Source organism: Urocitellus parryii, chromosome 6, assembly GCF_045843805.1.
Source record: "Urocitellus parryii isolate mUroPar1 chromosome 6, mUroPar1.hap1, whole genome shotgun sequence".
NCBI classification, from domain to species: Eukaryota; Metazoa; Chordata; class Mammalia; order Rodentia; family Sciuridae; genus Urocitellus; species Urocitellus parryii.
In genome coordinates this window covers 27,253,422-27,280,884 of record NC_135536.1, presented here as the reverse complement: position 1 = coordinate 27,280,884, position 27,463 = coordinate 27,253,422, and the positions used below count along the sequence as shown (strand labels likewise).

The following is a 27,463-nucleotide window of genomic DNA, read 5'->3' as shown; positions in this document are numbered from 1 at the left end:
ATGAAATCATCCACAATTCCCCAAAAATATTTATTCATACAAAGATTTTGAGAGTGATATTTGTACTTGTCTTTATACCTCAGTCAACTCATCTTGGGCCCAGTCACCACATGGCACATGTGGTGCAGCCTCCCCAGATGCCTCCCGTGTGGCACCAGCCTCCAGGAAGACCAGGTGGACACAAGGTCTCGAGAACTTGGAGGAGAGGAACTCCTCATGCTCAGAGGCTGCACAGAACCAGAATCCAGATATGTGCACCCTGGCCTGGAAGGTGTCCAGCCAAATGTCCAAGGGGAAATGTGATTGAGGATGAAGGCGAGAGGAGGGACCCGGAGGGCAGACAGGAAAGGGCCAGTTCCCACCCTTTGCTTCTGAGTTCAGCATCTCCAGGGGCCAATACAGTTGCTGGCCCAGGAACCATATTACATTACCTGGAATGACCCATGATGCTGCCTGATGTGGAAATGACAATTAAAAAAAAAAATTGTCCTTAATCCCAGGTAGTACCAGGTGCAATTCTGGGACTTTGTCTTGGTGACCTGTCTGAAGGAAAGTGCTTGCCTCCTATGACACCATCCAGATTCCCCTAGAGCAATTGTGGTACAGCATTGAGCAAAGCTGACCTCAGATCCGAAGAGTCTTCCAGTCTGAGCCTGACCCAACCATCCTTTGTCCTTCCTTCTCCCTACTGTACCCAAGTCCCATTGCCACGTGACATGTCAACTTGCCATCCTCTTCCTCTAGCCCCACCACCTCTGTCTGCACCACAGAAAACCTGTGTTCCCAAGAGTTCGCCTTCCCCTAACCACCCCACACTTTCTTTACCACAGTGATTCTCAGAGCCAGCAAGAAAGAAATGTTCCAGAAGGAAGCCTCCGTCTCGGCCAAACGCCAGGAGCCGAGGGTTGTGGACGCCAGGCCTCTAGGTGAGGTCTGTCACTTTGGTTTCCCGAGGCGCGGGCAGTCGGGCAGGGGCAGCTCTCCCTCGTCTGTTGCAGGCCTCAGCTACACTTACACGACTTCACCACCATGTTGGAGAGCTGCTCCACCTTGGGGGTCCTCCCGACATAGTACAGAATGGTCAGGGGCTCCAAGTCCTGGGGCACACAGCAAGGTGAGGCCGACGCTTCCGGGTTCAGGGTGTTGTACAGCCCCAGCACCTGGAGTTCAGGGAAACAGCATTTAGAGGTGGGAGAGCCACGCCCCAGGCTTGCAGCCCAGGAAACTCTACAAGGTCTCAAAGACAGGGCAAGTGGTAGAACAGCCATTGATGCTACGTAACAGGACTAGTGGGAACAGTTTGGATGACTAGTTGTGGCCATCCCCTAAGGCAGAATGCAGAACACGCACTGTTTGAGGGCTATCAGTTTAAGCATATCACAGTTATCAGAGGACTTTCAATTAATAAGGAAAGTCTTTTGGCTGGTAAGAAGATACTCCTATACTGGTCTTCCTTACTATAAAGGATCACTCTGGCGGAAAATGGTCTCACTAATGACTGCGGGGGCCATTTAGGAAGTGCCAAGGTGCGGGGCCCCCCCACACAGGATACAGGGCTAATGAGCTATAGGGAACCGTGCTTTGTGAAGACTGCCCTATTTTAATTCCCCTTGAGGAAAGACATGCTGCAGAGGTGTGAACTCTTTTGCTCACTTTCTCTTCCTGGAGTTTCAGGGCTGCTTCAGAATATGCTTTACATTGTCTCTCAGAACGATGTTTGCACATTCGAGAGACTGCAGCTGTCAGAGTTCTTTGGTAGTGGTGACATTTCTTCCCCAACATTCCCTGCCAACCATGTACACACATCTCTGACATATAATTAACTTCTCTGGTACAAAAGCTTTAGACAAAGCAAATACAAAGTCTGGTTGAAACTATGGTAGGGACTTTTTGTTTTTGAAGCCGAGATCCAACCCAGGCCCTTATACTCACTTGCACTCTTCCACAGAGCTGGTCCCTCCAGCACCTGTGGAAGGATTCTTCCTTTCTAATAGTAGATATTGAACCCAGGGGTGCTCTACCACTGAGCTACATTCCCCAGCCCTTTTTATTTTTTATTTTGAAACAGGGTCCTGCTAAGTTGCCAAGGCTGGCCTTGATTGCGAACCTCATGCCTTAGCCTCCAGAGTTGTTGGGATTACAGGCATGCACCACCACACCAGGCTCTGGGGGGAATTTTAAAAGGCAGGATGTGATCAAGTAGAATTAGGCCAGGGTACAAGGTCAGAACCTTTAATGAAGAGATTTTACTCACCCCAAATTATCATTTGCTCATTTAACATTCAATCATTCATTTGTTTTAACAAGTGGCCTGGTCAGCTCAGCCCCAGTGCCCAGACGGCATGTGCCCTGCTCCCTACCGTGCTGTGGGTCGTGTCTGCACTGCGGAGATAAGGACAGGGGCCTGAGCAAAAGTTGGCATAGTAGCCCTTAGGTTCGTGGACCCACTTCCAGCCCAGGTCCTGTCGGAAGTCAATGTAGAGGGGCCGCACACAGCAGTTCTCCTCCAAGTTGCTACAACAGAAAACATTAAACAGAAGATCAACCTAAATGGAAGCCACCAATAAAAGAAACTTCACAGATGCCTTCATATTTCCCCCTGGAATCCTTCCATGCTACCACAGGAGGTGGGCCTTCACCAGAATCCCTTGCACAAGCACATGGTATAGAAGAGACCGGGAGGTGTCTCCCTGTGTTGAGCAGCAGGATCTCAGCCATGCAATAGGTAGATATAAATGCCACAGAAGGAAAAGTGAAGAGCTAAAAGTGACCCTGTCACCTTTTACAGCACACATCAAAACAGACATAAACTGTCTGGCACACGACCGAGCACTCACTTTACGTTATCAGCCATGTCCGCTTTGTTGGGGACAGCTTATCATGACCCTCCTGTTGCACACCCAGCCAGAAAGACGCTCACAGATTATGCAGCTTGTATCCTACTAGACATGACTGCTCAGACTAAATCTTGAGGCCATTTAGCCAAAATAGGGTACAGCCTCCTATTAGAATCACGATCCTCAGGTCCCACAAGTGTGAGTGGCAAGCCCCTCCGATGTGGTTGCCTGCAGAAATCCACTTGGTAGGACTCCTTGCCACATGGGCATCAAGACTCCACTTTAACGGGTCTCTTCCGCGACTTAGATCTTGGTACTTCCACAGGCCTCTCGGGCCGCCATTGGACAAAGTCTGGCTTCTGGAGGGTTCTAAGGTGGAACCATGGCAGAAACTACTGGTTATCTATGCAATCAACACCCCAAGTGCCCTCTCCCTTGCCACCTCCCATTATGGAGTCTGGAACACCAGATACTCGTTTTCCTAGCCTCCCTAGCAGGTAGGGATGGATGGTCCTGTGGCCCAGTCATGGCCAGCCACAGGAATAAGAAGTGTGCAGGGGTTCGTGAAAACAAGTTCTGGCAAAGACACTTGGTTATCAAAGTAACAGAAGGGAAAGGGAAGCTGCTGGCTCCTCTCCGTCTCCCCTTCTCCTTGCCCCAAACAGGGACAAGATACCTGAAGCCCCAGCAATCCCTTGTGGCCATAGGCAAGAGGATGAAGCGCCACCGTACCACGCAGGGCGGGCCAGAAGACAGGAAAGCGGCCACCTGAATGGCGTAATTAGGCAGCCCTCCGCCTGCTGCCACAGGCCTCCGGTGCATCAGAAGTCCCCTGTGGCTTAAGTCACTGTCCCTCGCAGCCAAGAGCACTCATTCCTCACTGATCAAGAGATGCCCAGGACAGACCTGCTTTCAGACAGGTGGTGACAGCCACCCTGCCTTTCCCATAGCCTCCGTTCCCAAGCCCAACATCCTATTTACCCAGTTGTTTTTCACAAGACACAGTTTCCACATCAAAGATTCCTCCGGTCCCTCCCTCCCACTCCATTCAGGAACCTTCTCCAGTCAGACTGACCCCATCCTGCTCCTGCCAGATCTCCACATGCCCAGATCCCTCCCATCCCAAAGGCAAGCTCAGATTCCACACCCTTCTGAAGCCTTTCCTGTATCCATGTGTGAACTCCTTGTTCCCAATTGTTAAAGTCCTTTATCCTTCAGACCCTCTCCTGATGTGAACTTTTTCTACCTTTTAATATTTAGTCTGCAGGCTTTACCCACCTCCCTCCTACAGCAGTTCCATACTCCCGAAGAAGGGGGAAAGCTGCATCTTTCCCATCTCTGCATGGGAGCTCCCCAATTATTTCAGAATCTGTAGATTTCTCTAGATCAGATTTCCCCTATAAATGGACACGATTTTCCCCCCACCCCTAGCTCGCCAGGAGCCTGCCCAGGGAACTGAGCACATCTTCACTGGAAACCCCTGCCTTAATCTCTCCCACACAAACACACCCTGCAAATACTTAAAACACAAAACCACAGAGGCTTCCGCCAAGTGTTCCCAGTCCAAACTACTCTCTCAACAGTGTCCTCCTTGAAGTTTCCCTCTTTTACTGCATCTAGACTCTTACAGAGTCGGGTTGCAGAAAAACAGTGAGGCTCCCAGGAAAAATAGGAAGATTTTTGTGAGTGATTTCCAGTCTTCTTTCCTGGAGATATTTGCGAACATCATCCTAGACCCTGGGCGAGTGAGGCTCAGGTGGGGGCCTGTGCCCAGGGGGCAGATCTAGGTCTGCGTGGGGCCCAGGCTCACCGGAAGCAATAGTTGGTGTCCAGGGCCCGCTTCTTCCTCTGGCCTCCCTGGCCTGGGTTGTCGAGCCGGTGCGGGGGAATCATCATGAGAATCAGGTGAGGGTTGTGGTGATCCTTCTGCTTCTTGAGGCGCCCCAGGTCTCCACGGCCATGGTCATCCTCATTGTCCACACCTGCAGAAGGGAGGGAAGGTGACAATCTCCGGTCTAAGGAAAGCAGAGCCCTTGGAGGCTGCTTCCTCATCCCAGCCCATCTCTGCCCAGGAAGAAGGGCAGGGCTGTCTGCTGGGAAGGACATTCTAATCTAACATTCTAATGTCCCGCCATAGGACAGGGATGACTGGGGGGAGGACTGGTATCAAAAGCTTCCAACGTCAGGATGCCCCTGCAACGGGCCACGTTCCCTCCATACCAGGATCTTCCAAAGGGGACGGGATGCTTCCTGGGAGTTTTCATGGATCCACGAAGCATCCTTATTCCCAGGTGGGTACTAACACAGGTTGTCAGTTTAGATTCTGAGACTTAGAATCTTGGGGAACGAGCTTCCTCTTCCAATCTAAATTGGTTAATCCAAGGTGTCACAATTTAGGTAGGCTGAATGGAAGCCCAAGAAACAAATTGGATTGTGAACATTCACATTGTGCTTGTAGTTCTGGGAGTGTTTGCATTTTGCACTTGTAAAACTCAGGTGAGATAATAAAGAGCTTATCAAACAAGCTCTGGGAAGAAAGCCCGAGTCCATCAGAGCGTGTTTCATCTAAAAAGGAAAACACTGAAAACTGACTGGAGATCTAGTCTGCAAAGAACAGCTGTCAGCCAGGGCAGAAACTTGAGAGGTCTTATCTCCATCAGGAGGGGCCTGGATCTCAGGAAGGGGCACTTGGTCTATAAGATAAATGGGAGACCTGGATCTCCAATTCCCTTTGTGAAAAGCCTGATGAACAAGGTACGTGTCCGTGGCAGTGGGAAGGTTTCAGCCTGACCTGGCCTGGAGGGGAGACTGAAGGGCTGAGCTCTAAGGTTCTGGGATGAAGTTGACAAATCCCTGGCTTTAATTTTTTTTTTTTAAAGGACTTTGAAATGGAGGCCATGCAGGTAAAGAGGACCACTTGGGCTCAGGAGCCAAGAGAAGCTTCTCTGACCACAGGGGTCTCTCCATTACCCAAAATAGGAGTACAGGAGGAAAAGTACCTCCCTGCGTTCCAGAGACTATCAAGGCCAAGTTCCTGGTAGAAGTGACTCTCAGCTACCTCCTAACCTCTACACAAACACCAGTGGTCAAATACCCCGAGCCCTGAAGCAATCATTCAAACCTACGTGCCTCCTGGACAAGGATCAGGTGGGCCACAGTGTCTGGAAAGCTCAGGAGGAGGGCACTTCTGTTCAGAGCCACCAAAGTTAATTTCTTTAGGAAATTTGTGGAGCCTACCTGGCCCTGGGTTTCACATTCCGCATCTCCTTTAACTACCAAAGAGGCAGCCTCGAGCCCCTTTTCAATGGGCTCCGAGGAAATGAACAGTGGCCTGCGTGCCTTCTCCACTCTCCCCAGCATCCTGTGGCCTTTCAGAGGCTGATGTGTTCTCCCTAAGCTGACAGTCACCCTCATGGCTTTGGGGGCAAAGCAGAATTACTCAAGTGAAAAACCGTTGGCCATCTCTGAGAAGGAGACTGCTTCTTTTTCTTGGGGTCTGGTAGGCGTCTCCCGTTCCATGACCCTCCCCAGCCCACTACACACATTTACCTTTGAATTTGATTTCCATCACCTCATGAATGTTTTCCAGGATATCTCCATTGGGCTGAAAGGTGTGGCATGGACAATGAATGCTGATTTCCAGACCCAAGTTGGACTCTGTAAAATAAGACATGGCACTGGTGAGAAAGCACTTTGCGTGACGGGAAGGTCTGCCCACCCCCCGGCAAGGTGGGGCCAGGGCCTCTGCTCCCATAGCGCTCACAGGAACGGAGCTATAGGAAGGGTCACAGGAGACAGGAAGTCCTTCCAAAGCCCAGAGTGGAGCCCTACACACGTTTCCACATTCCAAAGACTTCTGTCACACAGTGAACCACCACACAGAGGCGTAAACAGTGGGCACCACGAAGGAGAGAGGTAATAACCATCCATTTTCAAAGGATGGCATTAAGGAAAATTGTAGCTTATCTACTCAGGGGCAAAAGGACAAGTATAGAGGAAGGAAAGAAAAAACACCACCTCAGTGGTGGGAGAGGACATACTTAAGCTAACCTGCTGAATACAGATGAAAGGAAGTGACAGGCATAGGAAGGGACTAGGGAGTAATTGAAGAGCTACAGAGCAGAGAGACAGTGATCCAGTTCCATTCAAAGGGCCTCAGGAGGAAGCCTGGGCCACAGGATTAAAAGTCGGAGTCCATGCTAGAGGCAGGTCCCCTGCAAATGGGATGCAGAGTCAGTCCAAATGGAAGGTGCCAGCTTTTCAACTGGAGCTACGGGTGTAGAGGAAGTGGTAGATTCCAGAGGAGATAAGATGAAAATCCTGGTCACACCTGGCCATATTTTCCCTACAGAACAAGGCCATAATGAGGTAAAAAAATAACTTGGGTGTTTCTTCCTTGAAGTTCCTGGTTCCCATGATGGGAAAGTTGGGGCTGTGGATGGCTTACCAAGATGAACAGCTTGGGAAGATGGTTGTGAAATTAGAGAACAAACCAGAGGCAGTGACAGTGGGCCACGGCCAAAGGTCCAGATGACGGGTCTCAGAGAGAATGAGCATGAGACAGCCCAGAGGTGCCAGAGTTTGGTGACAGACTTTCTAGCACTAGGCCAACTCTGGTTCTTTCTCAGGTTGGTTGTGGGATCATCTCATCTGTTTGGGCCACCAGAATCAAGGAAGCAGGGCAGTTAGTAAGTGAGGATGATGGAGTGGAAGGAAAAAAAAGAAGTGAATGGAAAATCCGAATAGGGCACGGGCTGCAGCTCAGTGGTAGAGCATTTGCTGTGTGAGGCCCTGGGTTCAATCCTCAGTATCACAAAAGAAAAACAAAAAGTTTGAATGATCAAGTAGTTTTGTGCAGGGAAAATGAGGTATGATCTGGCATCACATCCATCTGGGTGAGTGGGACTCAATTAGGGATGCTCTGTTGAACCTGGGTAGCAGCCAGTTGTTGCCAGGTATAGGAAAGATCCTGAGGAATGGGCCCTTCTGGGTTCAGGGTTAGCATCTCAGTGAGCTGATTGATTTACTGCGCCCTGAGGCCACCCTAGTCCTGTGTGAGCATCTGGCCTTGGGGCCAACTTGGGATCTTCCTGAAGTCTTGTGTCAGCAGGGGAAACCCTGGAGTTTAGTGTGGCCTCGCATCCTTCTCATGGGCAGAATGGTACAAGCTCAGTAACTGGCCGGCTTTCTGTGGGCCTGGGCATCCTAGACCTACAGGTTAAAAAAAAAAAAAAAAGAGCATTTCTCCTATAAACTCCAGAGCACAGCTAGAATTGTTCTACTCCAAGTCAGGGCTACCTCTGGGACACACTGCACCTGCTGAGTTTGAAGATCTCCGTTCCAGAAAATCAGCTTAGAGTGGTGTTATAATTTGGAGGTGAGGTGTCCACCAAAAGCTCACATGTGAGACCATGCAAGAAGGTTTGGAGCAGAAATGATTGGGCTGTTGGAGTCTTAACCTAATCAGTGAATTGATCCCTGATGGGATTAACTGAGTGGTGAGTGGAGGTGAGTGGGGTGTGGCTGGAGGATGTGGTTCATTGGGGGTGTGACCAAGGGGTATATATATATATATTTTTTTAAGAGAATTTTAATATTTATTTTTTAGTTCTCGGCGGACACAACATCTTTGTTTGTACGTGGTGCTGAGAATCGAACCCGGGCCGCACGCATGCCAGGCGAGTGCGCTACCACTTGAGCCACATCCCCAGCCCCTAGGGGTATATAGTTTGTATCAAGGGAGTGGAGTCTGTCTCTCTGCCTTCTGATCACCATATGAGCTGCTTCCCTCTGTCACACTCTTCTGCCATGATGGGCTGCCTCACCAGGAGCCCTGAGGAATGGAGCCGGCCTTCTATGGACTAAAATCGCTGAAACCGAGAGCCCTCAAATAAACTTTTCCTCCTTTAAAATTGTTTCAGTCAGATCCTTTAGTGACAGCAGCAGAATACCTGACTAAAGCAAGTGGAGAGGCAGACCCACTCAGGCAAGGAGCAGAGAGAAACTCAGCAAGAGAGGAAGTGAATACAGAGGGAAGCAAAGGAGTGTCCTCTCCCTGGAAGAGGAGGCCGGAGGAGTTAAAATTTGCTACCTATCAATCCAAGGACTTCCTGCTCGAGGTGGTCCAAGGTGGCCTGGGTGAGTTCTACAATTCTGTAAGTTATGAAGCCAATGTGCCTACAGATGTGTGGGGGACAGTCGGGGTTGGGGGACAGGTGGTCAGCACAAGACAGTGGCTTGGCTTGGCCAACAGGCTCTATCTAGGTAAAGGGCTTAGAGCAGATAACCACCACCGCCATTTTTTAACATTACACATCTATGAAACACTGCTCTAAGACTATACAAGCATTGACTCATTTTATCTCTATAATAGTCCTGATAATCCTAGGAAGAGAAATTATGTTCCTCATTGTACAGATAAGGATACCAAGGCTTAAGGAAATTCAATAGCTTGCCCAAAGTATCCAACCGTAGGTGGTAGTTCCAGGTTTCAAACACAGCCTGAGTGTTCTGATGCCCAGATCCCACACTCCTAATTGTTAGAGACAGGAAGGGAGAAAAGCAGGCAGCAGAGAGCACAGAGGAACATGCCCACACATTCACCGAGATGCCAAATGACTGTGCTTGCTGGTGTCCCACCTGTCCTGAGCCATGATGCTGAGAGTGCTCCCTGCCCAGCCTCCTAGGGGCAGCCTGGCTCCGATACTGAGAAGCTGCAGATTATATGAGTAACAACCCAGGAAATGAGGACCTGGGCCCTGCCTGCCTCCTGGATTGGGCTCCAACCAGTTCTGGGACCCAGAACACAGTCTGGACAGCTGGTAGGCTCTCAGATGCTTGCCAAATGAATCCAAAGCCACAGGTGTGACCCAATTCCTCATCAATGCATACTACCAACTGTCCAACCATTTGCAGCCTGGTTTGGGGCCATGAACTCTGAAGAGATTCATGAGCTCCAAATAAGCAAAACCCTCTGCTGATTCCCCTGTGGGAGGAGAGGGCTGGGCAGATTCTGCCTAAGTAGGAACTGAAGGTTCTAATGAAGAACTAACCTCAGAATTGGCAGCAGTGGAGTGGTGGGTGGGGGACCCATAGGTTTTATTATGAAATGATCTTTTCTGATGTCTCACAGAAGATGGAAATCATTCTCAATGCACACTTCTCATTGAATTCTGCAGCTGTGAAAATAAGAACTCCAAGTGCCCAGGGCTTCAAAGAAATCCAGGTGGCGCAGACCGAGATCAGACAAGGAGGCTAAGAGATTTAATTTCCCCAGCCCCTCCTTTGTGTAGCCAAGCAGGCTCTGGGCTCTGAGCAGAGCGCTGTCTGAGTCAGAATTCCCAACAGTGAGGACTGCAGTCAGCAGAGCACGTGGGTGCTTCCAGGCCTTGCCTTCATGCTTGGTAGGAGGGACAGGGACAGATCTCCAACCCACCATCTGCCAATTCAGCCACCAAAACAAGGCCCCTTCGACGGAGGCTTGCCAACTCAGATGCCTGCAGAGCCCAGGCAGGTCACACGAGGAAGCCAGCCATGCCAGTCGATGGTGTGGAGTAGAACCGCCAGCCTCACTGTGGGGGAACGCGAGTGTGGAGACAGAAGGATGCACACCCCACCCCCAGGGGAGGCCACAACTCATCTCTGGTGGATTGTTACAAGGAAGACTTTCAATTTTTCAAGAAAAGGCAGAAAGGAATGCTTTATATGAAATCTCCTAACTTAAAACTTAAAACAATATGGTGGCCACACAGTTTCAGACCTCTGCCTTTGAGCTTTAATCCCTAGATTCCTAAAACACCACAGGCACAGGAGGACCCACCTGTCTCAGGGACTCTGGCCATCAACATGTGGACTGTGGCTTTACAGCAGCTAAGAATAGTGGGAAACTCACCAGAAGAGGGAGAGAAGGAGCAGATGGGACTGCCACATGTGACCTTTGCCCACTGAACAGTCAAACCAAGAGTACCAGCCAAGTCAGGGGAGAGCACAGCAGGTGTCAAGAGACACGTGAGTTCTCATCTAGGCTGGATGACCTTGATCGAGTCACTTCACTTCTCTGGGCTCACTTTCCTTATTGGACACAATAAAAGCTTGTAAAACATGTTGAAAACCATGAAGTTCTCTCAAATACGTTCGATCCTTCAAACATCTCTGTGAGGCCAGGTGTGAGGGTGTAAGCCTGTAATCCCAACGGCTTGGGAGGCGAAGGCAGGAGGATCGAGAGTTCAAAGCCAGCCTCAGCAATTTAGCGAGACCCGAAGCAACTTAGTGTGACCCCGACTCAAAATAAAACAAAAGGGCTGAGGATGTGGCTCAATGATTAACCACCCCTGGATTCAATCCCTGGTATCAAAAAACGAACATCTCTGTGAGGCATGCAAGGAAGGAGACGGTGAGTGGGTAAGAGATTTGGGACACGTGAGGTTTGATATACCTGTTGGATGGTGCTGGATGATGTGTCCCCAACCAACATTTCCACGGAGGGTTTTGACTCCCAGGCCTTTCAGACTTAATTGGCCAAAACACAACTCGCCCCCAAACCTGCTCTTCTTCCAATCCAATTCCTATTCCAATCCGTGATAGCTCAGTCCAAAACTCTAGACCTCATAGCCTGCCCCATTGGCTCTATCTTCAAAATATGGAACAAATTCATACAATTTCCACTCCTCCTGCCCCAATCTAGGTCCCTGTTGTCCTCATGTGAGTTGCTGCAATGTCCCTAACTGGTTTTCCTGCTTCTTCCCTTGACCTCATGAAAACCAGAAGGATCTTTAAAAGGGTGAGTAAATCACCTCACCCATATCTCCAGCTCTGCTTCTAGCATTCCCGTGGTGTCTCATCACACTTGGAATAAGTCCTAAAGCTTACCATGGCGCGACAGGTCCTAAATCACAGGGCCCTAGCTCACTGTGCTCTGGGACACCAGTCTGTCACTGCTGCTGGAACAAATCAAGCTGGTTTCCTCCTAAGGGCTGGGGCTTCCCTGTCTCCTTTACTTGACACTTCCTTGATCCTGACCCTGTGACCCCTCAGATCTCACTGTAGGAACTCCTTCTTCACTGGGACCTTCCCTGAGCAGCCGCTGTAGGACCCACTGGGCCATGATCACATGGCACTCTGTCTGAAGCTCTTACTCATCCATAGGCTTGCTTATTGATGACATATCTCTCCCACCAGAATGAAAGCCCCCTAAGATCTGGGACCCACCTGTCTTGTTCCCTGAGGAACCCCCAGGACCTGCCATAGAGGTACAGTAGATAATCGGTGGCTAGGCAGAGAATCTGTGCAAATCTAGGCTTTGAGCCCAGATCTGTGGCTCCCCTAGTTCTCTGTCTTCTTCCCTCTTGTGACAGATGAAGGGAACAGAGGTTATTCCTGAGATGCTCATCCTAAGATTCCACCCACCTCTTCGCAACAGCCACTCGCGCACAGTGTCGGTGACATCAAAAGACAGCCACTCCGCAGTGCCCCTGGTGGGCAGGTTTTTGCCTCCGATGTAGCGTTGTTTGGCGATGTGCTCATCTGGTCGAAGTATCTACAGGGCAGAGAACGGAGTCAGTACCTGAGGCCAGGACACAGTGCCATAGGAGAGGTCACAAGACAGGTGAGAAAGCCAAAGTTTCAGAGTGCCATGTCCTTGGAGCACCTTAGGGAGTTCTGTCCTCTTAATGACAGACAGACATGGAAATTAAGGGTCAGAGGAGCCAGGATTCAGACCCAGGCCTGCTGAACTCTGAGCCCTGGTGGAAGCAGAACACGGTAGAGGCACTGACTCTGGTCGGTGGTTCTGTCCTGGGAGGGTACCTGGAAGAGTTCGATCCTCTGCTCAGTGCGCTTGGAGCTGGGATTAGGCACCCGCAAGACCCGGAATTCTGCCCGGAAAAGATTGGTTCCATTTTTCTCCACTGAGGACACGTTGAAGCGGAAAACCTTGGAGGTAATTCCTTTGGGGCAGACGGCCAACTCGTCTAGGGGATAAAGCAACGGGGAGAAGCACAGCATGAGTGACACCTGTGGGAACAGTGCACTGCCAGCAGATGTGGCAAGTGGCCACAGTCCCACCTGTGACCTCCACAGTCCCACCTGAGACCTGAAAGTGGAGATAGGAGGAAGAGTCTTGATGACCCTCGAGTCACACAGTCCTGAGAGAGGAGCAGGGAGACCTCAGAGACCCTGGACCTGGCACCAAGTCTGGATGGCAAAACACAACCGCCCCTCCCCCCACTGCCTGGATATCTGCATCTGCTAAGCTCTGAGCCAGACTTGCCTGCTCTTTTAGAAAATGCAGATTCTCAAAAGATAGCAGCCCCCCCCCCCCAGTGGCTTAGCTCATGGACTCATTTGTGAGTTTGGGGCATTCATTCACTTCCTGAACACTGGAGAGCAATGTGACATGCCAAACCCTGTAGATGCTAACACGGGAAAGCAAAGAACAAATGGATGCAGCCACTACCCCCCAGGGAATTAATATCCAAGGGAGATCACTGACACATGAACCCAAATTACAGGACCAGAGAGAAGGGGCCTTTGGAAATGCCAAGGTGAGGCTGCAGGGGATGGGAGGAGGAAGAGAGCAGGGGACACTTTGGGGAAGAAATGACAGGAATCTGAGCCCTGCAGGAACAGCAGAGCATAAGGATGGGAAGGAAAGAGACCTCACATGGAGGGAGGGACGCTGGAGCAGAAGCAGGAAGCAAAGCAAACCCAGGAGAGGAGGAGGGACCCAAAGCATCCAGGCTGCAGCTGGTAAGAGGGTCAAGACAGCAGAGTGCGTGCTGCCTGTAGGAAGACCCACGTGTCACACCTAGAGGCTGGGTTGTTTCCCAATAATAGTAGGGAGAAGTGGCAGAGTTAATGCTGAATAACACAACAACAGAATCAGCACCATGGTCTCTACCTAATGAAGCAGGGTCTGTATGGCAAAGAGACCATCTTGGTCCTGGCAGAAACACAGGTTTCTTTGAACAGGGGTCAGCTGCCATTGGCTCCTTTCTCTTTAAGGGTCTCTGACGGCACGTGCCATGCCAGCCTCTGTCACCCTGCTGACTTCTTCACCCCTATCCACCAGACAGAAGGCAGCAGATGCTCTCTCCCACCCTTCAGAGCCAGATCTTTATCAGAGCTGACCCAGACACAGAGAGAAAGCCCCGTCTCTCCTCTACTGCAGCGCACTTGACAACCTCAGGATCCGAGCAGCATCGACACCCACAGAAAAAGTTCACAACTGGTAACAACAGCCAGAACTTGACATTCAAGCTCCTGGACCCAGATTCCACACATAATGGACATGGCTGGAATGAGCTCATAATCACCCCGAGGGGTGGTTTAGGAAGTCACGGACAAGGCGGGACAGATCAGAGTCTGGAAACAAGCAAATGTGCTACTGATCTTTAGGAAAGGATGAGTGAGTGTTTCTGGAAATTGCCATCTGGTGGGCCTGACACTGGTTCTTAGAAAATGAACGGAACAGATGTGAGGAGAACAAATGTGTGAATGCCAGCTAATGAATCCCTGATTAATAAGTGGCCTTGAAAGAACAAATACTGCCAACTATTCCCTAAACCATCTCAGCAAGAACCAAAGACGGGAATCTGGGTTAGCAATCTTTTTTTTTCTTTTGGTGCTAGAGATGGAACCTAGGGCCTCACACTTGCTGAGCACACACTCTACCACTGAGTTGCACCTCCAGCCCCAGGGAGGGCAATTTAATGTTTAAGTCCACAGGTTTATGACTTGGGACATGGATAAGCTACTGGGTCTGCTGACCCTCTCAAGGACTGACAGAGTTGGGTCTTGAAGGAGCTGTCGTCAGTCTGGCTTCAGTTTTAACAGCAGCTCCAGCACTGTCTGCAAGAGAGAATAAAGGGCAAGTCAGGGCACTGCTCACCTTGCTCTCAAGACGAGAAGGGAGTGGAAATAGCACCTGCCAGGGAGGAGAGTCAGAGCAGGGTCACACAGTGGGAAGTCAGAAGATGAGGAAGGGGAAGGGGGCGCGGCATTAAGAGAGTTCTCAGGACACCCTAGTGACCACCCCTCCTTGATTTCTTCCTGCCCATCAATCATACATCTGTACCCAAGATGACTTTTCTTTCTGAGAATGTGAAGGAGGTTTCAAGAGGTAGGAAGGGTCTTTTTCTATCACTGTTTCCAACAGGAGTAGAAAGGACATTAGAAATCATCCTGTGTGACCCTCTTCAGATGAAGAAATGAATATCCAGAACAGTCTTGATCAGAGTCACACATGGATGAACTGACATGAGTGAACTGGCACTAGTAAGCAAAGCTCAGACACAATCATTGGTGACTAAAACACAGGATTACCTGGGAGAGAAAAGAAAAATGTAAGTGTGGTCTTGACAAACACATCTGCCGGATAATGTTTTAAACAATTTGTGGAATGCATGAGTATAAGGAAATAAGCAAAATAAATAAGTGTAAATAACACCACCATACATTTTATAGAGCTCTCATGAACTCATACGACCCTGTAACAACCCTTGAGAATAAAGAGAAGATATAAAATTTCTCATTCTAGAAATGAGAAAAGTGAACATCAGAAAAGTTAAACGACTCCCAATGTCACTCCATTAGCAGGCGGCAGAGGTGGGACTGGAACCCAGGTCTTCTGTCCACTCCCCAGTTACTGAAGCAGAGACTCTGGAACTTAGAGGGAACCTGGTAGATCATCCAGTGAAAAGCTAATATCATCAACAAAATGTGGCAGAATTCCTTGAAATGGGCCTAGAGTACCATCCTGTGCCCCAGATGAGAGCCAATGGCCAGTCCATTTTGTGATTCTTAAGCCATACTTTCCATGGAACATGAGCATTCTGAAGAGCTGGACTAGGGGAGTCTATGTTTACAAACTAAGTTATGACCAACTTTTTCCATTGCACCAAGAAAAATAGATATGCATGGACGCCACTTTCTCTGTTTTGCTTTGGGGGGGGGGGCAAGCAAAGAATAAGCAAGCAAAAAACATCAGGTGGGGTATCCACTTTTACTTAACTGCCTTTAAAAATGTTTACAGACACCTGAGCGTCTAGGTGTGCCTCTGCCTGTGTACATCACTCCTGCTGGTCCAGTGAAGGCCCGGGTATGTCCACCCGGGTATGTCGGAGTGGCCGTGCTTTTCCTCTGTCTCTGCAGCAGAACCACCTGGAGAGCTTTAAAACCAGGTGGAGTCTGGGCTCGCTGCCCAGCAGTTCTGTCTATACAGGGTGAATCCACAGCATTTTAAAAAATGTTCTCCAGATGATTGTAAATGTGTAGCCAGGATGGAGAACCACAGTTTATAGTTTTCTGCTAAGGGTGCCATGGCTTCAGATGTTCTGGAAGTTTGAGAAACCACTGGATTAATGGTTTTGAAGCTCTAAATGGATTAACCTTTAAATGAATTAGAAGTGTTGTTTAGCCAATGTACCATGTTTAAATTTTTTGAATTAGAAGCCTGTAAACATTGTAAGCCCGTGTTAAAAGTTGAGAGATTTCACAGAAAGATCCAGATTTTCTGCTCTTCTGGAAAGTGGTAAGATGGAGTCAAGCTGGACCCACATTCCTGAGTGTAAAAATCAGCAGGAGCTGAGCAGTGGCTGCTTCTTTCAACAGGACACTGGGGAGCCCAGGTCCCTCCCTCCCCTGGCCACAGCTACCTTATCCACATCCCTGAGGCTAAGTGTCCTGTGCATTTTGTCATGGTGCCTAGATTACAGTTTTTCTTCCAGATTGTGTGCATTACCTGCCTCTCGGTAGGAACTTACATTTGCACCATCTCCAAAGAAAAGACTCTGCCTTCAGCTCAATGAAAATACTGATTCCTCAGGATCCATATCCCCCAGAGATTGATTCTGTAAGAGTGAGGTGGGACCTGGGAGTCCACCTTCACCCGCCTCGGGGCCACCCTTGAATAACCATGCACAGAGCATGGGCACTTAGGGCCCATGAGTTCTTTCAACATGAAATGCCTTCTAATTTCCAAAAGATAGTTTCCAAAATCTATAGTTAGCAGCCAGAAAAGAAAGGCTAAAATACCGCATTTTCTCTTTGCTCAGGAATTTTGGGTTTGCTGGCTGTCTTCACACTGCCCTTGGCTTGGAACAAGAGTTTCCCCCTGGACACAGAGAATTCTAAGCTAGAAGATAAAACCTATGCTGATGATATCTTGTAAGAAGGGCCACAAAGGAACTGGGAAGGCTGCATCCTCCCCTCCCCCACCCACCCAAGGTGGATCAGAAGAAGCCCCTGCTCACTTTCCTTAGCAAAATCCTGAAGAATTAGAAAAGGATTATGGAGCCTTGCCCATACATCCCAGCAGAGACTCAGGCAAATCACCCAGATGTAATTATAAAATTCTATCAGGTGAAAGGGAGTTTAGAAATCAACTGCAGCATTACAGATGGGGAAACTGAGGCTTAGAGAAACAACTCTCACGTGGCTTGAGAATTAATCTGCTTGAGACTCTTCATTAAGTAAAGGAAACCGTTTTATTGCATTTGGGAGAACATTTGTAACAGTCTGAGTCTCCTGGAAAATCCAGTTGTCTTTGTGCAATCTGCCAGTTACTAAGGCAATATCTCCTGTCCCCTTCTGCTTGGGCTAATGTGGGATTCGTTTGCGTTATAAATCAAAGTTTCACTGGGGCCTAAAGGTTAAAGGTGGACATAAAATGTATCTTTCATACGTACATTTGGGCTCAACAGCACGTGTTGTGTGTGCAGCACATCTAGGTTAGAGGCCCTGCTCTTTGTGCATAGATGGCTTAGCTGGGCCATGTCTCTGTCTCCTCATCTACAAAGTAGGAGATTAGGGGATCTGGGACAGGGCAGAGGCAGAGGACCAGCCCTCCTCTCCACTCTTACCTTGGTGCCCCTTCTCTGTACCACTGAAAAGTATTCTTTCTTTCACTTCCCTCTCTGGAAACCCCTCTCCCCTTGCCCCAGATCCAATTGTCACTACCCTCCAAGTGCCCACCCACTACATAAGGGGGTGGCTGGGAGTGACAAAACATGGAAGAGAATGCCATCTTATTACCCTGTCCCCCAGTAGAAGCTCTGGCATGGGGGCCCTGCCAGTGCCATCCCACAGACCCAGAGCCACCCCCGTCTGCCCTCCAGAGTTAAGAACAGCCTTTCCCCACCCCCTGCACCTTTGATGATGCCTCCCTCTGGCTCGGCATCTGGCGGGCATTTGCATCTGCCCATTGCCTTCTTCATAATTAGTGGGCCTGTGCATCCAGGGCAGGCTCAACACCTGATCAGCTGCAAAGCTGGCCCCAGGCCTGCATCTGCTCAGCCTCTGGGTCACCTCCCACAGCTGCAGAGAGTCTGGGGCCTGTTTCCTGTTTGCACCTGCAAGCCTCCATGGCCTGCCTATGTCCCACTGGGCACTGGCCCTTCCTCAGCACCCCAACAGCACCCTGCTCACTGTGCCGAGGCAGCCCAAGCTTCTGCTCTGCTGCCCGCGGCCACCCCCATCTGCAGCAGTGGTAAAGGTTGGTGCTGCAGCCTGGAAGCTGCCCAGCACTTGTAGGGCCCTGTCCTGGCTTTTCCTAAGGCTCTGTGATGCTTGCACAATGCATGCTGTTAAGTACCAATGTACATGTAAAATACACATTTTAAGGACACCTTTGTGCCCTTGAATCTCAGCACAAAATTGATGTACATGCACACCTGTGTAGCCTTGCAACCATCTGACTCAGAATCCTTTCTCCCTTGGACTCTTCCTCTCGACCAGGCCCATGAAGGTGTGAGTCCTTCCACTTGTCCTGGATTCTCTCAGACTTTTCCTGCTGGCCTCAGATTTCCACGCTCCTCTGATGTTCGTGGCCACCAGGACCTGCCTTGTGTGACCAGGGAGCATCCATCCAGCTGCTGGGAGCCTTTGAGACTGCAGGCCCCTGGCAGACCCACAGCCAGCCCCACCCAGAGGACCCTGGGCAGGGAGCTCTGGTTCGGCCTCAGCCTCAGCCTCCACCCCCCAATCACAGCCACATCCTAAGGAAGGGCGCTTCAGGCAGCCAGAGGAAACTGCAGCGGGAACCCCTCGCCAGTAACCACAGGCTCCTCCGCCTGCTGTGGGCCAGCTGGGGATGGGGCCTTCTGCACCTTCATTCAGAGCCGGTCCACCCATGGCACCCTCTCCAGTTCCTTCTCTCCAGACAGGTTCCTTTCCACCCCTGCTATTCACCCCATGACGGCCCTCCCGGGAGGTCTCCATACCATCCTCCCATCCCCAATCTGGGGACTGCCCATTTCCCAGGTGGGCCAGGGCCCAGGTAGCCAGGGCAGCGAGGACACCTGCTGGTAGGAAAAGCAAACAGAGCTGCTCCCCGAGTCTGGCCGAGAGTGGCTCACATTCCTCTTTCCTGGGCTGTCAGTTTCTCAACATCTGCCAAATTTCTTTCTTGTATTGAGGTTTTTTAAATCCCCGTTCAGTAAACACACATGACTTCCACACGTGTACAAACACACAGGCGTCTCACCCAGAAGCTTCCCAGCTCCTCCGTACAGACAGGAGCCTCTGGGAAGACACACTCCCAGACACACGGCCCTATAGTCACCCCCCAAGCTCCCCCGTGACACGCAGACCCAGAGGCCCACCAGCCCTCCTCCACACACCCAGAGCCATGCCCCTGCTGTCCCGTATCCACCGGCCCAGAAGGCCTGCTCTCCACACATGAATCTGCCCACTGTACAGCAGGAGAGTCTGCATTGCCCTGAAGTCCAAGTTCATGTGAACATATGTGCAAAGCCCCCCTCCCAGTTCACATGGGTCACATGTGTGAGGGAGACCAAAGGCCCAGGCAATAAGAAGCTGTCTCTTGCCTGGCTTTCCACAAGCTTGACAGACATTCATTTGGAGCAGGTACTCTGCTTCCCAAGAGCTGGAAAAACTGAAATGGAGACGTGTCACAATGAGCTGTGAAAAGCAGGGAGAAGGCTGAGGTGCTCAGGCTCTTGAAATCATAAGGGCTCTGGCTGGATACAGCGAGCCAGCCTGCCCCTCAATGGCACCCATATGCTTACCATTACCCATATGGTCACATGCGTGAGAACACATATGTTTCCCTGGGCGGCACGATGTAATTCCAAATTAAAATCACATCATAAGGATGTGATGTGAGTTTAGCAAACCGCTTAGCTCCAGAGCTCCTGACCTCCCAGAAGGGTTCGGCTCTTACCAGAATGGCTGTTCCCTACCCACCTTCCCAGCCCCACCTGCACATCACACCTCCTAAGGCTGAGGCTGGTGAACCCCAGGGCATCCTGCTGTGTGACCACTGCAAGGCCCCCTCCGTGGGGCTCCCTACTGAAGTTCATCCCCTCCACAGCAGACACCCAGCAAGCATTTGGACTTACTGTGCTCCACCAGCCCCTGGATCATGTCGAATTTATGGATCTCTTTAGCATAGTATTCCGACTCGGTGTTTTCCTGAGTACAGCCTTCCTCCCTCTCCCCCTGCATCTCCTCCAGCAGCTCCCGGGTGCTGTTGTAAAGGGCCAGGACCTGGTAGGGGACGTGGGTCATCACCGATGGTTCAGGGGGGCTGGTGAGCCTGAGCTTGCTCAAGATCTGTCCCCTAATGGCTTCCACCCTCTTCTTCTTGATGTGGCCAAAGTCCAAGGTGGTGCAAGTGGACAGAGAGAGGCTGACCGTGGCAAAGTTCAGCAGGGCCAGGACCACCAGAGCCCTTTGCAAGTGCATCTTCATGTGCGAGCTGAGGCCAGGGGGGCGGCGAGGCCTGGCAAGGAGGAGACCCCAGCAGACGTGCAGAAAGAGGGAGGAAAACCAGGCGGCTTCCCCAGATCCCAAAGACTGAGGCTTGGCAAGAGGGTGCATGAACTCACTGCACTGCGAGAGCTTCAGGACTTCCAGGAAGCGCTGGCAACCCTGAGGACGAAGAAGCGGACTGTGGGCCTTGTAGCGCTGCGATTCTTGTCCATGTGTCTAAACAGGTTTTGCTGGGCTCTGACTCCCAGCAGGCCAGGTGGAGGGCAAGCAGAGGGCTGGGAGGGGTGGCAAGGCAGCTGGGAGTGGGAAGGGAGCTGGAGTTTTTCCTTAGGTAAAAATAAATAGAGCGGATATCTGATATTGCCAAACGCTGCTTGGCGATGGGGAGAAAGTGGGTATTTTAAAGAAGGCACAGAAGGACCATGGCTGGGCCCCCAAATCAAAATCCTCACCTTGCCCTGAGGGAGAACAAGAAAAGAGAATGGAAAAGAAAATAAAAAATATATATTTTAAAAAATACCCAAAAGTCAGATCAGCAGTGAGTAGGTGGGAAGAGGCAGGGCGCACAGTTGCTGGCCCGGCTAAAGGTGGGGGAGGACAGGACACACTTGTCTCTCGGGCACTCCATTCATGCTTTCCCTTTTGTTTACACTTCCTCAGGGGCTTTCTAAATGACTTTGTTCACGCTGCCTCTTGTCTTCATTGGCTGGCATGTGGGATATGTGCCACTGGAGGGCAGGACGGACAGACCTCTGGAGAACAGCCCCAGTAATCCACTTGGACGCCCACGGTCACCAGCATCTCAGTTTGTCTTCTCCCTCGGCCATGGCTTCTGTCCCCTGCTTCTCTTTAAAAAAATCAAAAGGAAAAGGAAAAGAAAATAGAAGACAGTTCACTGCAGCTGGCTCCGGAAAGCGGTCATTCCTTGCTTTGCACGCTCCTTCCCTTACCACTGGCCTCTCTCTCGCTCATTCCCTTGGACTTGACTCTTTGCTTCCTTCCCTTTCTCTCTCTCCTTCTCTCTCTTCTTCTTCTTCTCTCTCTCTCTCCCTCTCGCTCCTCTCCCTCTCTCTCTCACACACACATGCACACACACTGCTTTCTCTATTTCTCTCTGCTGAAATTTTATACCTCCCTCCCATGACGTCTCGGGGCTGGGGTGGGGGAGGGAGGGAGGGACCAGCGCACGCAGCCTCTTCTGCTGCACGATTTTAATGTTTTAAACAGGCACAGGAAAAGCCGAGCCCATTTGAAAAATACTTTGCGAGTCCTCTCTTCGACGTGGTAACTGAACTTTTTTTCCCCTCTTGGAGTCACTCCTGCAACACGTTGGCTGTTTTTCTGGAAAGTTACTCCGCCGAGCCCCCTCCCTCTCTCCCCCAGCCCCTGCGCGCTCTGGCCAGCTGTCAGTCGCTGCTCTCCTCCGCCCGTCTCTCTCCCTCGCGGTCCCCCGTGCCCGGCTGCCCCTGGGCTGGTGGACACCCGGCAGGGGCCGCAGGGGGTGCGGGACCGGGCAGGGCGGCCGTGCCACCCTCGGTCGGGGTGATGCTCGACCTGCGAGCGGGGCTGGAGGGGGGCCTGGGCTCTGCGGCGATCCTGGCCGAGATTCCTCATTGACAAGCCTGGAGTCGCGGCCGGCTGAAGCTTGGAGACTCTCCAGGGGCATGGAAAAATGGTGGCGTTTTCCGGAAGACCGAGGGTGCCCTCTGGCGAGGCCTGGCCGCCAGTGAAGGAGGCTCGGCGGGCCCGGAACCGGCCAGGCGGGAGGGCCGGGGCGGGGGCGGGAGAAGGGGCCGCCGGAGAGGGCGAGAAAAACAAGCCTGGGCGCCCTGGGGATCGCCTCCCTCTCGGCCCCACGTGCGTACAAGTGCACCTCTCCCTGCCGGAGCCACGGCTCCCGAGCAGCTCCGCGCCGCAATGTCATCCAGATGTTCGCAGCCTCCCTCCCCGCCGAGGGTTCCGCAGGGAGCTGCGCCAGCGAACGCGAAGTCAGCAATTGGCCCGAGCCCATTTCCCAGATGGGTGAGGGGAAGCTTGCGCTCCGCTTTCGTGGCTCTTTTCAGCCTGGAGCTTCTGGTTCTGTTCCCACGAGTAGCTTAGGGAGTGCAAGACACATCCTTTCCCTCCCCAACCCAGGACTTGTGATCACTTTCCTGAGAATGAGTGCTGTCCCTCTCCCACCTCTCCCTCCAGCCTTCTTGGACCCTTCCTGAGAAGTCTGGTTCCTAGATCACTAATTCAAGGGATGTTAATGCATCCCCAGGACAGTGGCGGATCGTTTAATAGTTGAGGAAATTGAGGCACAGGGAGATTTTTTTTTTTTTAAGGTCACTCTGCTTGTGAGTAGTGGAGGTAATATTTAATGGATAGACATGATTTTCATTTGCATTACCAATAGGGAAAGCTAGGTGCAGACGCCTTAAAGATTAGCTAACTAGGGTCATATAGCTCTTAGGTGTCAACTCTAGGATTTAGATTCATTGTTAGAATCTGGGAACCTAATCTTTCCACTGCACTGCCTCTGGAATTTGAAAAAATAGTTCTGATGTTTACAATAAGCCAGGCACTGTCCTGTGACTATGTCAATGAGAAAAAAAAAAAAATTCTTGCTCTCAGGAAGCTTATATTTTAGAGGCAGGAGTGGGGCAGTGGGGAGACCACAAGCTAAATCAATATGTAAATTATGTACTCAGATAAAAGATAAGTGCCACACCGAAAAAATAAAGCAAGGAAGATAAGGAGTACCTAAGTTGGGGAATGTTGCAATTTAAAATAGGGTGATCAGGGAAGGCCTTACTAGGCCTTTGAGCTAATTCTTACAGATAGAAGAGAAAATTATTGAAGTTATACCTTAATGGGGTATTGAGATTCCATCACTACCAAGTTGGTCTCTAGAGATAGGGCCCTGGCACCTGTTTTTCTAAGCACCCCTCTCATTAGATTCAGTTGTTCATCAAGTTTTGAAATGTCTTATAATAGGGCTTCTCTCTACTCAGGGTGAGTGCTGTTCCTCTTTTATTTCCAGGGAGTTGGGGAGTTGGGCATGAAGTTCTATAGACTGACTAGAAGGTGGTGGAGGGATAGCTGTGAGATGACAAGAAATGGAAAGATCCAAAGATGAACCTCTTCTTCCTCATATGGTGCCAAGAAAGAAGGGAACAAGTGATTCATTGGCAGATATCTCACGCTGTCTTAGATTTTTGGCACCTTATGTTGCTTCAGATTAAAATCTTACAGAATATCCTCGCCAAGAAGCAGAGTAAGTTAAGTAAAGGATCTTAGAAGCCCTCTCATTACAAGTGAGGAAACTGAGGTCCAGGAGGGCTCTGCCCTGGCTGCATAGTTATTAGCAGAGCTTGGATGAGAACTTGACTCTTCTGACGTCCTTGCCAGTGTTCTTGCCATTACTAGGCATGCTAACTCATAATTCTACCCAGTAATCATGTGAAATGAATGCGTGAATCTATTAATTTGCTGGATATTTAAGAAATGTTCACAATTCAGTTTTAAGGATGCTACTCCCATTTCCAAGTCCTCCTTTTTTAAGGACAAAGCCATCCAGGCCTTACTCCCATACTGGGGATATTGCTTGTTTTTAGAGCCACTAGCCCATCTTCAGTGAATCTCAGGGAACACTGCCAGGGACCTGGCCAGTAGTGTTGATTTGGGGATCTTTTATGAAGTGTGAGTCAGTGAAGACTCAACTTGACTGTTGGCCTAGTACAATGGCTGGCACCCACTAGTACATGCTGGAGAAAAATACTCCTACTGTAATCTGTCTCAGCTGTTCAGCACTCAGGTTATTTTCCTCAAGTTACTTCTTTGTGCCTCGGTGTCCTTCATTGTTGAATAGAAATATTACTGCTACTTGCTTTGTGGGGTTGTTGAAATTAAATGAGATCACCCAGGTTCTTGATATTTTGGTTCAGCCTCTCCATAAACTTCTTGAAGACAGATATTATATATATTGCATTTTCTGTAATTCATTATAAATCATTTATTGCACTTGATTTCATCTGACAACTAGAAACAATACAATTTATTTTGCTTCCCACAAATGGAAGCCACTGGGATTACAGGTTGTTATGCCCCTCACTTGAGCTAATAACTCTGAAGGCCCTCTGTATCTGGAAGGGATACAAATGGAAGGGATCAGAATAGTAATTACTACTTTTAACAGTAATGCTTTGCACTTACCAATGTATTTAAACAGAGTTACAAATGTAGACAGTTACTAACCACAACCCTTTTTCATTGTCTCACAGGAGCAGTCTTAGCGGAGCTTTCTTCTGTAAATCAGGCAAGGTAGGCTTAAGAAACTTTAAATTGGAGGGTGGCACGAAGAATCCAGGAACAACGCGGCGGTCCCTTTAAATATTGGAAGGGCGGAGTCGTCGTCAGGGACGCGAATGAGACGCTTGGTTTCCAGGAAGTGACGTCATATGACCGCGGAGATGGACGAGGAGCTGGACCTGGGCGAGGAGCGGCGCCGCAGCTCGGCCTTCTCCGTGAGGACCGAGGCGGGGGGCTTGGACTAGAATTCGGCGGGTGGGGAAAAACAGCCCCGCTGGACCGTGGCCGCTGAGGCGCTGAGGCCCTGCCCGGCGCGGGCGGGACGAGTCGAGCCGCACGGGGTTGCGGCCGGGAGGAGGCGTCCAGTTCCGCCCCGCCCCCGGGGGTTGCTTTCTTTAAAATCCCCCAAATAGAAAACAGGTCCTGTCCCCGCTGGCCTCTAGGACCACGCAAAATCTCTGCGCCTTGAGCCCCAAGTGCGAACTCACCCGGACCAGACAGATCTGAGGGTGACAGGAGGGTCCCGGCCAGAGTCGCACTTATACCCATGCTCAGGTTTTCCTTTGGAACTTCTCACCCCAGAAGTTCTTGTAAAAGCCGCCCCGTTTTATGCACGCAAGGGAGGAAGCCAGGGCCTTCTGTAACCCCCCTGGGGAGGCGGGCGCTACCTCACTTTTCCTGTGGGGAATCAAGACTTTATAACGTACGGGATGGTGGTGAGGGTTGCTCGGGCCCTGAAGTCAGATGGGGTATAAAGCTCTTGGTAGGTGTTTTAAAAATTAGTTAATTTCTCTGAACCTCGATAGTAAGCACTTGACATTGCAGGGCTTGGCATGTGCTAAGTTATCAGAAGAGATTAGCGGCAGTTGCCTGAAGCTGTGATTTACCCATCAAAACCTAAATTTAGTGTTTTTCTTACTCCATCACAACCCCCAGCATGCTTTTAAAATTAGTCAAGATTAAAAAGATATCACTGGATGTCCTCCACAGGGCCATAGAGGAGCACTTTTCTGAGGGAGGCAAATTGGTCTGGAGTGAAGCAACCTGCTTGACTAAGTAGAATGAATATTAGGTCACCAGGCCTTTTTGATACATGAACTCTTTATGAGGGAGGGGGTACCAGGGATTGAATTCTGGGGCACTCAACCACTGAGCCACATCCCCAGTCCTATTTTGTATTTTTATTGAGAGACAGGGTCTCACTGAGTTGCTTGGCACCTCTCCATTGCTGAGGCTGGCTTTGAACTCGCCATCCTCCTGCCTCAGCCTTCTGAGCCACTGGGATTACAGGCATGCACCACTGTGCCTGCCTTGAAATATGAACTTGTTTAATACGTGGATGTGAATGTGGTTATTTCTTCATTCTTTCCATGAATGTCCGAGCCCTACCTACCGTATCTCAGGTATTGTCCTAGATCACAGCAGTGACTAAAACATTGTGGAACTCATGTCTTTGTGTGGGAAGATGGAACCCAGACTATATATATAAACAGGTTATAAAGTGGTGTTCTATCCTATGGATTTATACAGCATCTTTAAAAAGTTCAAAATCTTAAAAATATTTTACAGTTATTAGAGAGACTATCTGTAAATAGCATTTAGAGACAAGATCATTGAATTTTTGTTTTAACACAGTCCCTGTATTTATGTAGTATGCAGTATTCAGATACTTGACACTATGACAAATGGAAGAGGGAAACCATGTCTGAAGGGATGGAATTGTCTGCCTTGAGAATAAAGTGAGCCTGCTTACTATCAGAAAAAAAATGTTTCCATCCTCCCTGAAACCTAAACCATTGACATTACAATTTGAAGCATGAACCCTGAACAAGAATTCTGATCCAGCAACTTGAAACTTGTTTTCTTCATTCTTAGAACATTCTCAAACAAATCTCAGCTTGGCACAGGGAAAAGACCCAGGATTTGAAGTCAGAAGACTTTGTTCTTGGACTTATGTCTGCCACTTAATCACCTTCCTGGGCCTCAGTTTCCTCATTTATAAAATGGCATCTGTCCTAGCCCCTGCCCATGTTATTGTGAGAATCAAGCAAAGCCACATTAAATGAGATCTCCAAGGGCCTATATTAATAGTTTTTTAAAAATAAACAACCAAAATTATATGTATTTCAACACTCACTAGTGTGTCTCCAAGTCTTTTTGTGTATTGGGAAGTGTTTGAGACCAGAACCTCCACCCGAGGTGGGTCTTGGGAAACACCTGCAAATGGTGCATTTGATGACTAAGAATTTTGAAGTGCTCTAATTTTCAAAGTTGATGTCTCGACATTCTTTCAGTAGACTTCCCTTACTGTCTGTAAATGCAAATCCATTTAGTGTATATTTCAAAGCAAATGTTTTCTATATTTCTCTGGCGTCAGTTGCCATGGAATTTAGAATTTTTTTCCAGAAGCCTATTTATTAACTATTTTCAGCTGTGATATTAGGCCTTCAAAAAATTCTGCTTAGGAACATGGAAGCCATGGCCACCCCCTCTATGACATTAAGTCATGTGACGTGGGGTCTCTGCCCAGTCTACAGGCATTTCTAACTACATTTCTTTGAATAGAAAAGTGATTTTGCTTTTGCAGTCCTCATGGCTATTAA

General features: G+C 49.8%; 2 protein-coding genes across 2 annotated transcripts in view; one reads left to right on the top strand and one right to left on the bottom strand.

Moving 5' to 3' along the window:
- Positions 1–9: 9 nt before the first annotated feature.
- Tgfb3 (transforming growth factor beta 3) lies at positions 10–21,775 on the bottom strand. Its single transcript, XM_026401631.2, has 8 exons — positions 21,318–21,775; positions 20,195–20,726; positions 12,642–12,805; positions 12,243–12,372; positions 6,387–6,494; positions 4,648–4,819; positions 2,361–2,514; positions 10–1,160 (listed from the first exon to the last, which is right to left on the bottom strand). The coding sequence occupies exons 1-8, from the start codon at positions 21,366–21,368 to the stop codon at positions 1,002–1,004; spliced, it is 1,470 nt and encodes a 489-aa protein (XP_026257416.2). The 5' UTR covers positions 21,369–21,775; the 3' UTR covers positions 10–1,001.
- Positions 21,412–27,463, top strand: part of Ift43 (intraflagellar transport 43) — a 92,738-nt gene continuing 86,686 nt past the window's right edge. The window contains exons 1-3 of the mRNA XM_026402094.2: positions 21,412–21,484; positions 24,833–24,872; positions 24,997–25,075. Of these exons, the coding sequence (XP_026257879.2) occupies positions 25,010–25,075 (66 nt within the window). The 5' untranslated portion in view covers positions 21,412–21,484; positions 24,833–24,872; positions 24,997–25,009. The remainder of the gene's footprint in view (positions 21,485–24,832; positions 24,873–24,996; positions 25,076–27,463) is intronic.